The 13,875-nt window shown below is 37.0% G+C and overlaps 2 protein-coding genes across 3 annotated transcripts; both read left to right on the plus strand.

The window, feature by feature from the left end:
• Positions 1–654: 654 nt before the first annotated feature.
• On the plus strand, positions 655–5,762 carry LOC105380193 (cuticle protein 3). The gene is made up of 4 exons (XM_038105894.2): positions 655–745; positions 2,794–3,028; positions 4,040–4,246; positions 5,565–5,762. The coding sequence occupies exons 1-4, from the start codon at positions 737–739 to the stop codon at positions 5,624–5,626; spliced, it is 513 nt and encodes a 170-aa protein (XP_037961822.2). The 5' UTR covers positions 655–736; the 3' UTR covers positions 5,627–5,762.
• Positions 5,763–7,201: 1,439 nt separating this feature from the next.
• On the plus strand, positions 7,202–13,875 carry LOC105380191 (A disintegrin and metalloproteinase with thrombospondin motifs 18). 2 transcript variants are annotated; one of them, XM_048628024.1, is made up of 9 exons: positions 7,202–7,326; positions 7,572–7,962; positions 8,217–8,322; positions 8,706–8,831; positions 9,265–10,101; positions 10,257–10,743; positions 11,254–11,359; positions 11,951–12,091; positions 13,674–13,875. In XM_048628024.1, exons 5-9 carry the CDS (start codon positions 10,036–10,038, stop codon positions 13,705–13,707), a joined length of 834 nt encoding a protein of 277 aa, XP_048483981.1. In that variant the 5' UTR covers positions 7,202–7,326; positions 7,572–7,962; positions 8,217–8,322; positions 8,706–8,831; positions 9,265–10,035; the 3' UTR covers positions 13,708–13,875. The 2 variants fall into 2 exon arrangements, with proteins under 2 accessions (XP_048483981.1, XP_011547998.3); XM_011549696.3 differs by lacking the exons at positions 10,257–10,743; positions 11,254–11,359; positions 11,951–12,091; positions 13,674–13,875 and having other exon boundaries at positions 9,265–9,723.

Raw genomic sequence — 13,875 nt, forward strand, 5'->3', positions numbered from 1 at the left:
TAGAAGTGATTTGGTGCTTTTCTCAGTGGAACCTTTTCATTGTCCGTGAGTGTACATTTTTGTTGATCTAATGACTCATTGAGACCAAATATCTAAAACTATGCATAACTTTTTACTCAGTTAGTGCTCTTTAACTGTATGTAAACTATACTAGACTGCCTAAAACAAAACTTTGTGTAGCTCCATAATTTAATGTTAACTGAGACTAAAATTACGAATTCAATTGACGATCTCATCAATTGCAAAAAAGAACATTTTAAACTTAATCTGCAGATCCTCAATACACTTATCCAATCTTATACATTCCTTATATACGCATTTTGTTCTCAATACACATTAAATGAAGATGACCAGTTTTTAAGTTAAAGCCATCCACTTGATTTTAATGGACTTTATTTCTAAAGTAATTTAAGGTTTGCACTAATGTGTAATATGTATGATAATCCCTTTAAGATCAAAAGCGATCGTCCTTAAATATTTCATTAAAAGCGAAATAACTAATTAAATTTGCAGTCCTTGCTCTAGCCGTTATAAAACGATGTTACCATTCAAAAATCGAATGCAGTTCTCAGCGTTTCGATTGGATTTGCGACGGCGGTTGAGCGGTTTGAATGTGGAATTCCGAACCCGTATCGTTTGAAAATCGAACACAGGATTAGTATATAACACGGCAGATTCTCAATAACGTCAACATTTCACTTTTATCTTCTTCGGCTGCAAGAACTCATATCGCGCCATGAAATTTGTGGGTACCCATGCTGTTGGTTATTTTATGATATAATTGTATTATATTACAGTGTAAATTTAGTGTTTGTGATGTATATGTGTGAGTGTTATCAATGCCGTGTTGGATTTCAAAAGCTGCTGAAGATTTCAGTATTTGTGAAAATAGTTACAATCTTGGTTTAATTAGGGGTAGATAACTAGCCTAAAATAATAGCTATAAATACCAGTGAAAAATGTTTGTTTTAGAGTAGTACCTACATAATAATTGATAACATTTGATATTTTTATAACTGCTTTGGCTAATTTATCTCTATGCAAGACGTGATTGTTAATATATAGAGCTAATGATACTGCACTCCCTGATTCTACATTCAATACCCGTTTACCCTTAAAGAGGCACCACCAACCAACACCAGGCAAAGGTGTTGCTGGATCAACTTTGTAACCGTAATATATTTTTTGAACTCCCATAAGTTCTGCTCGGGAGCTGTACCTCCTGCAGGTTTACTGGTAGAAAATGCTTGTAGCATTAGGTCCACCTGATTTAAAATAATTTATTTTGTAAATATAGTGTACAATAAATAAATAGATAACTCACTATTCACTGTAACAGGCAGGGGGTGTATTAGAATCTTTCAGGGACACCCAGAACTCAGAACTATACCATTGACCAACCACCGTTACAGCCTTTTTCACAAAGTAACATAAAACAATACGACTAAAATAATGCTATCATTGTTTTTAACATAATTTCCTAGACTGCCAAGCCAATTTATTATTGTCCCACTAGTAATCTTTGTTCATACATTTTCAAATAGGTAAATAACCAAATCCGTAGAAGCTTTAAAATATTATACCGAAAAAAACATTTAACAAATCAAATCTTACGGTTATCAGTCATTCAAACGCTGTACCCTAAAACCTATGTAAAGCAACCAAACTCAATTAACCAGCAATTAACCTTAAATCTCTCCCGAACAATCTCAACAAAAACAATGCTTAAAAGTGCCTACAGCTTCGACTAAAAGGTCATTTTCGAGACCAGAACCTTTGCGTTCTATTCCACTTCACCGTCATTCCTTTTGCAGAAGTAAAGGGACAGATGAGCCTGCGCAGGGAGTGTTGCGCCAGAGGGGTCACTTTATATACCAAAAAACTAAGTTTCTAAGCTCTGTTTTCCAGCCACGACTCTATCACGTTGTATTAAACGTGCCGATTGCACGAGAGCTCTCGTTCGTGCGTTTTTCGTCAGTATAGAGTATTGCAGACTTGTTTAACTAATAAATCAATAATAAATGAAGTTACCCACGAGAGCCACGACTATCACATTAAACAAACACCTCGTGCTTGGTGTTAGGTCTTCTTTGGTAATGATAGAGTAATATTAATGTCACTACAAAGACATTTCGTGTCGACAGCCGTTTTTAACCAAATTATGATTTTTTTTTGATTTTTTTTATGTAGCCATTTCAGTGTCCCACTGCTGGGCAAAGGCCTCCCCAAATTATGATTTATAACCAGGAAATATAATCAGGAAAGCTTAACCTAAAGCAGGCTTCGATTTGTCGTAGGTAGATTTTTTTACAGTCTGAAATCAACAGTTTGCGTAACAGTAACACAGCAATGCTCCTAAATATAGCTTTTAGCAAGCTCAAATTCACCCGTTTTCATATGGTTTAGTTAAAATTTTAACAAAATTTTTAATTGGTATTATTCTAAACAAAAAAAAAAAAAAAAAAAACACGCACTCACGCCTTGTACTAATGTACTCCCTTGCGGGGTAGGCAGAGGTGCATTGCTGCACCCACTTTTCGCCAGAGTGTATGTTAGTCCCAATGTAATAGGGGGCGGGCCTATTGCCATTTTACGGGCACATCCAAGACCGTATTATTCTGATGCCTTGTTATGTACTTCAATATTGCAGACGGCGTCATTAAGCCAGTCTTTTCCGTTAAAAAGTAATTTGGTGCTATTGTCACTGGAACTTTTTCATTGCCTGAGTGTATTTCACCCTGTGTCAGAACTCCAATACCACAACCACACCTTAACCTGCCCAACCATCCGCAGCTAATCATCCTCACCCTGGCTGCAGCAGCGTCAGCGGCAAAACTGGACAAAGTCTACCTCCCCCCCAACGCGCGGGCTTCATCGGGGGCTACAGCCGGCCTCCAGACCCCGGGGGGCTACTCCGGGGGTGGCTCTAAGAACCAGGCCGAGATCCTGAAGATGGAGAACGAGGCGGACGAGCAAGGGTTCCGGTACGCGTATGAGACCAGCGACGGGACTAAAGCTGAGGCACAGGGTGAGTGGTTATTTTTTGATGATGATGATTAGTTTTTCTTTAGAATGGCGTTGAAATATCTAAAAGTAAGATGGGTGTGTCGTGTTGGTGAAGCCAGTCTTTTACAGCGACGGTTTAATAAAACGAGTAGAGTCGTGGCTCGCGCAGCTGCGCTCTGAAACATTGTTTTTCGTCATATAGAGCGACTCATCTGGATTATCCAGTCAGATTAACGATGAAATTATCACTACATCATGGAGCCCAGTCTGGGGAAAATAAAACTTTCATGCTTAGGTAGACTTTAGAGAAATTAGGCCTATGTATTTTATTTGATCACGCACAAAATTTTACATGTAAGCATAATAAAATATAATGAGCGATACTCTTACTGTAGCCCGACTATATTACCATTTACCTAACATTTACCATAAACTCATGTTCTCGATTACACAGAAGGAAGTAGGTAGGTGCATTAGTACAAAACCTTCGTAAAATCAAATTAACGCATGCAAATCCATATACGAAAAAGTTCATTGACTTTTACGTAACTTTAAATTGGATTTTTAGTTTAACACACTTTTTAAATTGCTTACTGTTTTCGGAAGCGCTCGAAAATTATGTATTTAGTTTACAATGTTTGAATTGCTAATCGAATGTTTATAAAATTCGCCAGTTTGTTTTATTCGTAACTGCTTTTAGTCGTGGCTTGTGATAATAATATATACCTAAGTATGTATCCATTTGCGAAGAAAGCAAAGATGCATAAATAACATGACCCACTTCTCTTTTGTTATGTTTTTAGTCCCAATCCAATTAAAATGCTTGAACACTTTGTTCTGCACAGAGCTTGCGACTGAAACATCCGTCCCACAAAACCGATTTTCATGGTGATTCCTTCACAGAAGCACGGCCGTCAGTGCTTTTGTCGTCGTTCACTTGCTGTTACAGGAACAGCTGTCTGAAGGAAAACATCTCAAACTCTCGTTATTACACAGTATTAACCCCACCATTTATCTCTCTCTCTCTCTCCAGGCAAAGTAATCCCCGGCGCGAAACCCGAGGAAGGGTCCCTCCAGGTCTCGGGGTCCTACTCCTACATCGGCGAGGACGGGCAGACGTACTCCGTGACGTACACAGCCGATGAGAACGGGTTCCAGGCGCAGGGGGCCCACCTGCCGACGCCGCCGCCGATCCCGGAGGCCATATTGAAGAGCTTGCAGTTGACTGCTGGGAATGGCGGTGAGATTTACGCCCTTTTAAAGCATTAGTAACCTAACTTTAAAAACCCCCGTACCCCATTGTAAAGCATGAATTACCTAACCAACGTTAAAAACCTCCGAAATTCAACAGTAAAGTCGCATAACTTTTAAACCGTTTAAACCCTGTAGTCCCGTTGTCCCCGTAACTGTGTCCCCGTTACGGGGACAACGGAACGTCATTATATTTTCGTTCCGTTGTCACCTTTGCGGGCAATAGTGAACGGGGACAACGGGCCGTCAAAATTTTACGTGTCGTTGTCCCTTGGCTTCCGAATTCTATTAGCACGAAAAGGACAAAATAAAATGAAACAAAATGTTACATGATCGGCTTTCATTGAAATAAAAAATAAGAACTCAAAAACAAAGATAACGATTACATATTATAAGTAATTATTTATGTTTTTCACAGATTCAGTACTTTTATGAAAAACAAAAACATATATGAAATAATATACATAATAACGAATATAGGTAGGTATTTAGTAGTTTCATAAACAACAATCTTATCTGTGCTTTTTTTTCGCGGCAGTATTTCGTCGTGCCGTTAGCGCATCCTTTAAAATTTACACGTTCGTCAAATTATCACCCAGGTTAGTTATGAATTGATCTAAGCTAAAAAAGAGATTTGATGTAAAGATATTACCTATATAAAATTAATGAAATAAAAAATATACTTGTGTTTTTTAAAGTTTATTTTGAGAATGGGGACAACGGGTCTGATTTTTTTATTAAGTGCCGCTGTCCCCGTTGAGGAGCTCACGTCCAAAGGGGACAACGGGCCTGATTTTATTTATTCTCTGAAAGTACCGTTGTCCCCGCTTAACGGGGACAAGAATTACGGGGACAGCGGGACTACAGGGTTTAAACCTGGTTTAAACGATTTTGATAACGCGGTCACATTAGTTACCTATGTCACTAAAAAAACAAAACAAAAATCGGTTCATTTGTTTGGGAGTTACGCTGCGACAGACAGATACGCAGACACGGTACAACTTATGTCTCCGCTCTTTTTTCGTCGTGGGTTAAAAATTCGTTTTTAGAGTGAAGTTCCACACAGCAAAATGTATGGTGCCAATTACAATCTTGCAACTTTGCTAAATCATTCGCGTAAGGAACTCGGATAACTTTAAACTTCGGAATGTGTATTGTGTAATGTAAACCTATTAATTCAATAACCATATCGTATAAATTTATAAACTCACTAACAATTAAAAATTTCTAATGTGCACAAGCGTGTCTTAACTCTTAATTATTTGGGGTCAATAGGTAATTGTTATCAAAATATATTTTATTTTCAGGTCAATACAGCAGTCAAAAGAGCAGCTACGATGCCGACAATGCCGCCGGATACCATTACTGATACTAACATTACCAGACACAGCAATCTAAAGTTTAAAATCCTCAAAAATAATACTTCATAAAATGTCCCAGTTACCCATCTCAGAATGTGTAGTTAGCCACAACTTTTATATGAAATGCAGGCCTTTAGACATGGCTCAAAGATTGTTGAGATATATGATGATGCTTAAACCGCAATAAGCAAAAAACAGCTACTTAAATCATACTTAAGTTGTGCTTAACTTGACATACTCAGTTGTACAACTGGCCGAATGGCAAATATTATGATCTCTGGACAAATGTATCACATTTTCATAATACTAAGGGATCTACAGTTACATACATCATTATTTATTTAAACATAAGGAAGTGTTACATTATAATGTGCCTACTGTGTATGTATAGCAATGTATATTGTATAAATCTTTTATTTTTAAGAGTCTCTTTATTTGGGCCTGTACAAATTTTAGCTGTAAGCATAATTATTTGATTATTCTCTAAAACCTAATTAGTAAGATCTAATAAAATTGTAAATACATGAATGTACCTAACTTTTTTCTTTACGTACCTACATACACCTAATTGATTACGTACCTATGTAAAAATAATGTATTTGATTATCACAACATAGTATGTTACTTTACAGTAATTTTTTATACAGGATGTTTAAAACGTTATTAAAAATAACTGAAAAGGGAGTGACAGTGCAGCGTCGCTCGCCGATCAAATCTGACGTAACTTGTATGAATCTGATAGATTTTTGACTAGCGAGGTCGGTGGTGGAATGGAAGCTGAGCTAGCTCCTTCAACTTATATGTTTGCAACACTAAGTAGAGTATATAAAAGAATGCTACATACATACTACTTACAGAATTCATTTTATTCCGATGGTTATATTATGCGTCATGCTGCCCAACCAACATTTATAGATTTGTCATGATCGGTTGACTATCAGTTATGGGCTATAATTGATGTTTATGGTAAACTTTGATGTTTGCTCTTGATGGTTAATCGTCACACTTGTAGCAAATATTCCATATCCACGAAAACGAGTGGGAGAACTAATGATCTTAAGGACGGAGGGACAGCCCACGACACAGTATTCACCTCTATCTTTGTACAAATAATGTTAGACCAGCACAATTCATTGTGTAGGTATATAGAAAAACATTAAAATTTAAATACACAACTGAGGTTACAGAGTACCTCCCACACCAGGCTACGAGTATGCCTATGCCTTGTCAGATTAATTCTAGCTAGGCAAGTCATGACCATACCTCACCGAATGGAAAAAAATACGCAAGAAAAGTCCAAAATACATTTTAATTATTTGGTATGTTTTCAAAATCTTTAATACTGTCTAAATCTTACTTATATTTTTTGTTTAAAATTCGATTCCATGAGTGTTTCTGTAAATGTCATTTCCCATGGCAAAATTTAAATTTTAGTTTGACATCGCTAAAACTAATATTGTGCCAACAGAATCGGCATTATTAACTCTATTATTTTCCTCCCCATGAATCGTAAATGGTGACGAACAATGACGCAAATTGTGGCAAACATAGAGATAACATGATGTATAAAAGTGACAATTATTATTGTTTTAGGTGACTTTAACCTGAGCTAGTAAACACTTTTAACGTTTATTATGGAATCATGAAGGGAGTTATTTTTGTATGGTTTATGTTGAGTGCGTTTTCAGTGAATAGCTTAAGCATTCAGGTAGGTGTGTTTTCTAATCAGTTTTATATTCGCTCGGCGTCCTTTGATCAGTCACCGTCACCTTTGCTGACTGGCCAATCTTGACCACTCTGTCATTCGGTGGCTCAGCTACAATATCTGTAACCGCATAAGCATAAGATAAGCGGAGCGCATAAGAAAAGCAGATACATAACACTAGTCATAAAACCAAACCAGCTGCTACTACTAAGTATTTTTTATAACATTCTGTATAATTTCGGTTCCAGAGCTTCCTGAAAGACTTGAACCCACTTCCTCCCACCACACAAACAGACGAAACAAAATACATCACCATAAACATTCGTATTCACGTAGACAACAAGCTTTTAGAATCACTGAAAACCACATACGAGTGGAAAAATGATACTCAGAAAAAACTAGCACAGATTCTGCTCAAAGATACCTCAGAGCTCTTCAGCGATCCAATACTTCAGGCCAAAGTGAAGTTCAATCCTTTGAGTGAAAGTCGTTTAGTCGTAGCACAGCCGTTCTTTTACGATGGACCTTTGGAGAAGTACTATGATGCTTACTGCAACTGGCAAGGAGGACTCAAGACCAAGAGGAGAGAGAGTTACTACTCTGTGCTGTTGACTGAACGGAAAGTTGACGATGCCTATGGTAAGGGTTTAATTACTTACTGATAGTCCTGTTACTCCCCTGTGGAGCTTAGAGCTATAGATATGAACGTATAGCCCTAATAGAATATTATAAATGTATGGAGAAATGGCGCCGGCAATGCCGATGAAGTGGACGCACTTGTGCGTATTTCTATACTGAATGCGATGCGTCCGTTGCGTTCGATGCCGAAAGTTGCACACTTACCTTAAAACGACAATCTCAGTTGTGAAATCGGCCGTTATTCCACGTTTCAGGCTATGCATCAAGAGGGGGAATATGCAGCAGGCTGCACAGCTGCACCGTGATACAGTGGATTCCTGAAAAACTTGACTATTTACTGGCTAAATCTATAGGATTGAGGTAATTATCAGCCTGTGTTTTGTATAATATTATTGACACAAAAAGGGCCCTCCCCGCATTCCATATCACCAGTTCCTTAATTATTAATTATACGTCTTGGGCAGTCAGACTTTGGCAACTTGTCTGGCTGTCTAATTCTTTCAGCACGTTGATAAACCTTAGACCAGGGAGGTCACTCTATATGACAAAAGAATAAGTTTCAGAACGCTGCTGCGCGAGCGACGACTCGCTGTATTCAACGTGCAGATTGCGTGATAGCTGTTGTTCGTTCGTATTTCGTCAGTATAGAGTAACCCTCAAGATCTAGTGATTGTCGCTGACACGCAATATGTTACGAGTTAGTTAATAATGAATTTATACTATAATTTTGATATTTTTTCCAGCATCGGCATGTTGCCAGCTAGCGAAGGCAAGACCTGCTCTCCAGTCGGTATTATGGATAACTTGACCAAAACCGATGGTCATGTCTGGACGAAATGTAATGCTGAAGAAATGAGAAACTTTTTACAGTAAGTTAGATTTTATTTTTATACCTAACGGCATTCCGCAACGTTCAAATAGTGCATTCTGTCAGTGATAAGTTGATGGCGTATGGTTCAGAAACATGGACACTGATGGCAGGACTAGTCCACTAATCAAATCTAAGTAGGCTGAAGTGGCCGGTAGCCTGAGGGTTTTTGTGTGGAGACAACATACAAGCAAACGTAGCATGGGACGCCCTCTAGGCTGCTATACCTCTCGACTAGTTGGATAATGAAGGTCAAGGATAAAATCCTACGGCACTCCTTTGGAGAGTTTGATCCTCAGCAGTGGATATTTTTGACTTATGACGATGATAAATTTAAAAAATCTAACCTTTACAAGTTTACACGAAAGCTTAGCCTATATACTGTGGGCTCACGAGGGCTTAACATAAATATATACATACATGTATATTTTCAGAACTGATGCAGCTAAATGTTTGAAGAGCGGGCAGCATCATTTGGTCTCCACCGATGAGGCATCAGATCCCGTCAACGTTGCACTGAAAAAGTGATTTAACTGCAATAATGTAGAGAAATCAACTATCTAAGATACCTATAAAATATTATTACTTATACACCCTAGTAATACAGTCACGAACAATGAAAAAGTTCCTGTAACAATAGCGCCAAATTACTCCTAAACTAAAAAGGCTATCTGAATGATCCTGTCTGCAATAAAGAAGTACATTTTAACAGCGCATCAGAATAATAACCAACAAAAAAGATAAAAATATTGTGTTAATATTTTTAATTATATAAAAAATGGGGTCATTTTGTAAATGGAACTTTTTCATTGCTTGTGAGTGTATTATGTTTATTTAGCACATCATTAACGTTAAGGTATGGTATGCGAAAACAATAAAATTCTTTGCATTAATGAAATACTTTTAATTGATATGATTCTCTCTGTATTTGTAAATATACATCACTTGTATATAAAATATAAATCTTGTAATATTAGCTTATATAAAAGAGACGAAATATCTGGACTGGTCATAATACTGAAAACTTTTCACAATACACTACTGAGCATGATCGAGAGAAGTGCTTTGGTCACTGAAATAATCCAGTTTCTTTATTATTTTCTATTGGATTGTTGATTGATAAACATTTAGTCAAATTTCGTTGGTTATTGAGTGATATATTGTGTTTTGGGAAACTGTGTTTCAAAGTGGTTTACTTACTAAAAATGAAGTGGCATCAATATGTGTTAGTCACAATTATCGCTTTGGTAGCTGAAAGCAAGCATTTTAATGTAAGTCTATAATCTAATCTATGTTTGTGTTAGTATATAATATGTAGATGTTAAGTATGTACTTATACATTTAGTTATAATTAAGATGGGATAAAATACTTTTTAATCGATAATATTCATGAATATAAATAAAATCAGTACTAACCCAATTGCAGATAGGAAAATCATTCATCAGTGAAGAGAGAAGCAACGAAAACAACAACAAAAAATCAGACCCAAAATCCTCCAGAAATGAAATAAACTCACAAGCTAACTCAAAAGACATGGATTCCAAATCAGTTCTCTACATAAACATCGCAGTTCACTTTGACTACGGTCTGACTCAGCACCTAAGAAAGTACCTCAATGCGACATACAAAAACACACTCAAACAATTCGCTAGTGTTGTAATAGACGACATAGATCAAATATTCAAAGATCCAGAACTAAAAGTCAAGATACATTTCAATAAATTAGACGTGAAGTTTCTGAAACCGACGCCTCAGTTTGATGCGAGGGAGTTGGAGACCTACGCGTATCTGAAGAGCTACTGTAAATGGCAGTCGCTGATCAAGATGAAGAGGAACATTCAGTACTATTCGGTGTTGCTGACTAACAGGCAGTTACTGGACTACGGCTACGGGAACCCTCCAGAATACACTAGTAAGTGCAACCATATTTTAATACGAACTACATGGAGTGTCAGTGCAAAAAAAGGCTTGACAAAATAACAACTTACATCTATAAAACTGAGTTCTTATTTTGAATTAGTTCTGTTAGAAAATGTGTGTATTCATTGGTACAATGATTGTCATAAGTTGAACTTAAAACGATTTAGAAAAAAAAGAAGACAGTATTTTGGCTTTGTTTTTGTATGTGACACACTATCTTGTATATTGTAAATTTAAGAGTAAGTGTTTCGATAATCCAGCAATGTTATCAAAACACGCGCGAAGCATTTAATGCTACTTCATGAGTTTCCGGTTATTGGAGTTTGTAAATTTTATTGCCTCAATAGTGCAGACAAAAATGTCTCTGGATTTAGTTTGATATACAGAGGCCTGGTTCTCATAATGAACAAATCAATTTTGTGTATGAGAATCAGGGTTCTGTTGTACGTCTATAACTTTACTAAAAGCACAAATATTAACATAAAGTGTATGCGTCTTGCAGGTCACAGCTTCAGAGGCAGTATATGCAACAAGCAGTTGAGCTGCACAATAGTTGAGTGGAATGTCGACAGAATGACGTTCATGCTGGGAAAATCTATTGGACATAGGTAACTAAAACAACAAAATATATTTTTTGTTAACCCAGTCCCATTCATGTAGACATAATCACTGTCGGGAAGCGTCCGTAGCTAGCTTCAGTGATCGTAACTGATTCAAGTAGAAGCAACAAATGGCAGGTAAATTTCAAGTGGTGGTTTTTTTTGGATCCTTCCGTGCTTTAGACGACAAGTTAAGCCGTGGGTCCCAGTTGTAGTTTCGGCAGCAGTCGTTAAGCCTAATCAGAGGCCCTCGGGCAGCTAGAAAACATCTGACAGTCGGGTTGCCCACTTACCCGACAACTATCTTAAAACAAGCTTGCTTGTCTAGGGTTCCACCAACCCTAACCATCCTTCTACATATATATGTATATAATATTATTAATGCTAAAGTTTGTGAGTAACTAATCTAGTCTATGTTTGTTACTTCTTCACGTCAAAATGGCTGAACAGATTTTAATGAAATTTGGTATGGAGTTAGCTGACAGCCTGGACTAACCCATAGGCTACTTTTTATCCCGGTAATCCCATGAGAAAACTTTTTAAGGTGAAGCAAGGCTCTCAGAACAGCTCGTTTTATATAATCATAATATTTTCTTCCAGTCTAGGCATGGTGCGAGACGGTCCCCCGCAGAACTTCTGCCGCCCCGAGGGCATCATGAGCGTGGACACAGCCTCCGAGCCGCGCTTCAACAACACCTTCTTCACGCCGTGCAACCTGCGCGATTTCAGGAACTTCATTGCGTAAGTTTCTTTATCAGCCCTCTATTGTCCGCTGTTAGGTAGTAATAATTATATCGGTCTCAAATGAGATTGGCCGCCGTGGCGTGTTTTGAAACTATACAAGGCCAGAACGCAGAGGGTGGGACTGCTCACGTATAGTTTCAAATTAAAATGGTGCCATGATTTACTTGAAAGTATACAAGGCCATTACGCACTAATCGCGTATATTTTCAAGTAAGTTTGGCCAAAATTATGGCTTGAAAATATACTGCAGCAGTTACCACTGCGTACTAATCGTGTATATTTTCAAGTGCCACGCGGCAATGCGTGCACTTGAAACTATACGTGATTAGTTACCAGGAAGTAGGTTTTTATATTTAATACCCATAGATAGATAGGGTAGGCTCCCGAAAACTTGATGAAAAATATGTCTCTAATAGGTCTATAGAGTAATATACTCACGAGCAATCAATAAGTCGAAGTTGCAAAATGTCAACACCAAATTTATTTTAAGAGCTTACATTATATTATTCAACCGATAACAACCAATCAAAGGTTGGTTGGTAGAAATTGCTTTTTTGCAATAAGTCCGCCTTTGTGCGCAAATTATTATCTATGTTTTAAAATGCTTCTGTTTAAAAATAGTTTTATGTGTGCAATAAAGTGTAAGTATAAATAAATAAATAAATTACCAAAACTTTTTTAAACATTTAATATAGAATTTGATCAAAATTTACGTCTTTAGTTGGTTATAATAATATTTTGATGCGCTGTTAAATGTACTTTAACATTGCCGACGGGGCGTCATTAAGCTAGTCTTTTCCGTTCAGGAGCTATCTCCACTCGAACTTTTTCATTTCTCGTGAGTGTAGTAGGTATTACTCTTAATTCATATAAATAATAAAATATTAGTATTCTTACTTGCAGGTATGATTGCTATAAATATCAATTTATCAATCAAATTAGAGCTTGTTCATCTTTATTTAATAACATTCTATAGGTATGACAGTCAGAACAAGTAAATTGTAGTCATGTGTACATTTACCGAAATAGTTAAGTAAAACAGAAGCATGTAGGTATAAATAATATGCGACAAGTACGCCAAACCAACAATGTGCGTAATAGCAATGTATATTTTCAAGCACGATTCAGTAAATTCCAACTTGAAAGTATACGCGATTAGTACGCACAAATCGTGTATATTTTCAAGGAAAATATTATAATTTTTCACTTGAAACTATACAGTGCTAGTACACTATGGGTGCGTTCTGGCCTTGTATAGTTTCAAAACACGCGCCGCCGTGGTCGAAATTCGGCTAGGACACATATGGAGACATTTCAAAGACGGCCATCTGACCCGACAGCTGATTTATACGAGTATTATCTACACAGATACTTAGAGAGATTCATAATTATACGCATATTAGCACGCAAGACCTCAGTCTCTGTCTATCTGTCTTTAAACAAATATCTGATCCGGCCGGGAATCGAACCCGGGACCTTCGGCACAGCAAACAGCAAGGCCACTGACCACTACACCATTACTGTTTCGCGAAAGTTATTCAATATTTTTTCATTTAATAAAAATTACATTTATTTTCAGAACTGGTAAAGCCGACTGCTTGTTCCCAAAGTGAGTTAAATTTAAAATAATTGAAGATATTAAATTATCTACTTGAAGTTCTATTTGTGAAAGCAATGTGATGATAATATAACTTATGATAAAAGTATAAGTTAGTATATAAGGTAAATTTTGTGAATAAATCGTTTATTAAGACTGCAAATACTGATTAAAGTATACTTTT

This window comes from Plutella xylostella, chromosome 19 (assembly GCF_932276165.1).
Source record: "Plutella xylostella chromosome 19, ilPluXylo3.1, whole genome shotgun sequence".
Taxonomy (NCBI): Eukaryota; Metazoa; Arthropoda; class Insecta; order Lepidoptera; family Plutellidae; genus Plutella; species Plutella xylostella.

What these genes read in the sequence shown, in the direction of transcription:
- LOC105380193 (XM_038105894.2), top strand. An exon ending in GACTAAAGCTGAGGCACAGG is followed by an intron (nt 3,029 to 4,039) that starts GTGAGTGGTTAT and finishes CTCTCTCTCCAG; the next exon opens with GCAAAGTAATCCCCGGCGCG. An exon ending in GTTGACTGCTGGGAATGGCG is followed by an intron (nt 4,247 to 5,564) that starts GTGAGATTTACG and finishes TTTTATTTTCAG; the next exon opens with GTCAATACAGCAGTCAAAAG.
- LOC105380191 (XM_048628024.1), top strand. Translation starts at nt 10,036, where the DNA reads ATGAAGTGGCATCAATATGTGTTAGTCACAATTATCGCTTTGGTAGCT. An exon ending in GAACCCTCCAGAATACACTA is followed by an intron (nt 10,744 to 11,253) that starts GTAAGTGCAACC and finishes TGCGTCTTGCAG; the next exon opens with GTCACAGCTTCAGAGGCAGT. An exon ending in GATTTCAGGAACTTCATTGC is followed by an intron (nt 12,092 to 13,673) that starts GTAAGTTTCTTT and finishes ATTTATTTTCAG; the next exon opens with AACTGGTAAAGCCGACTGCT.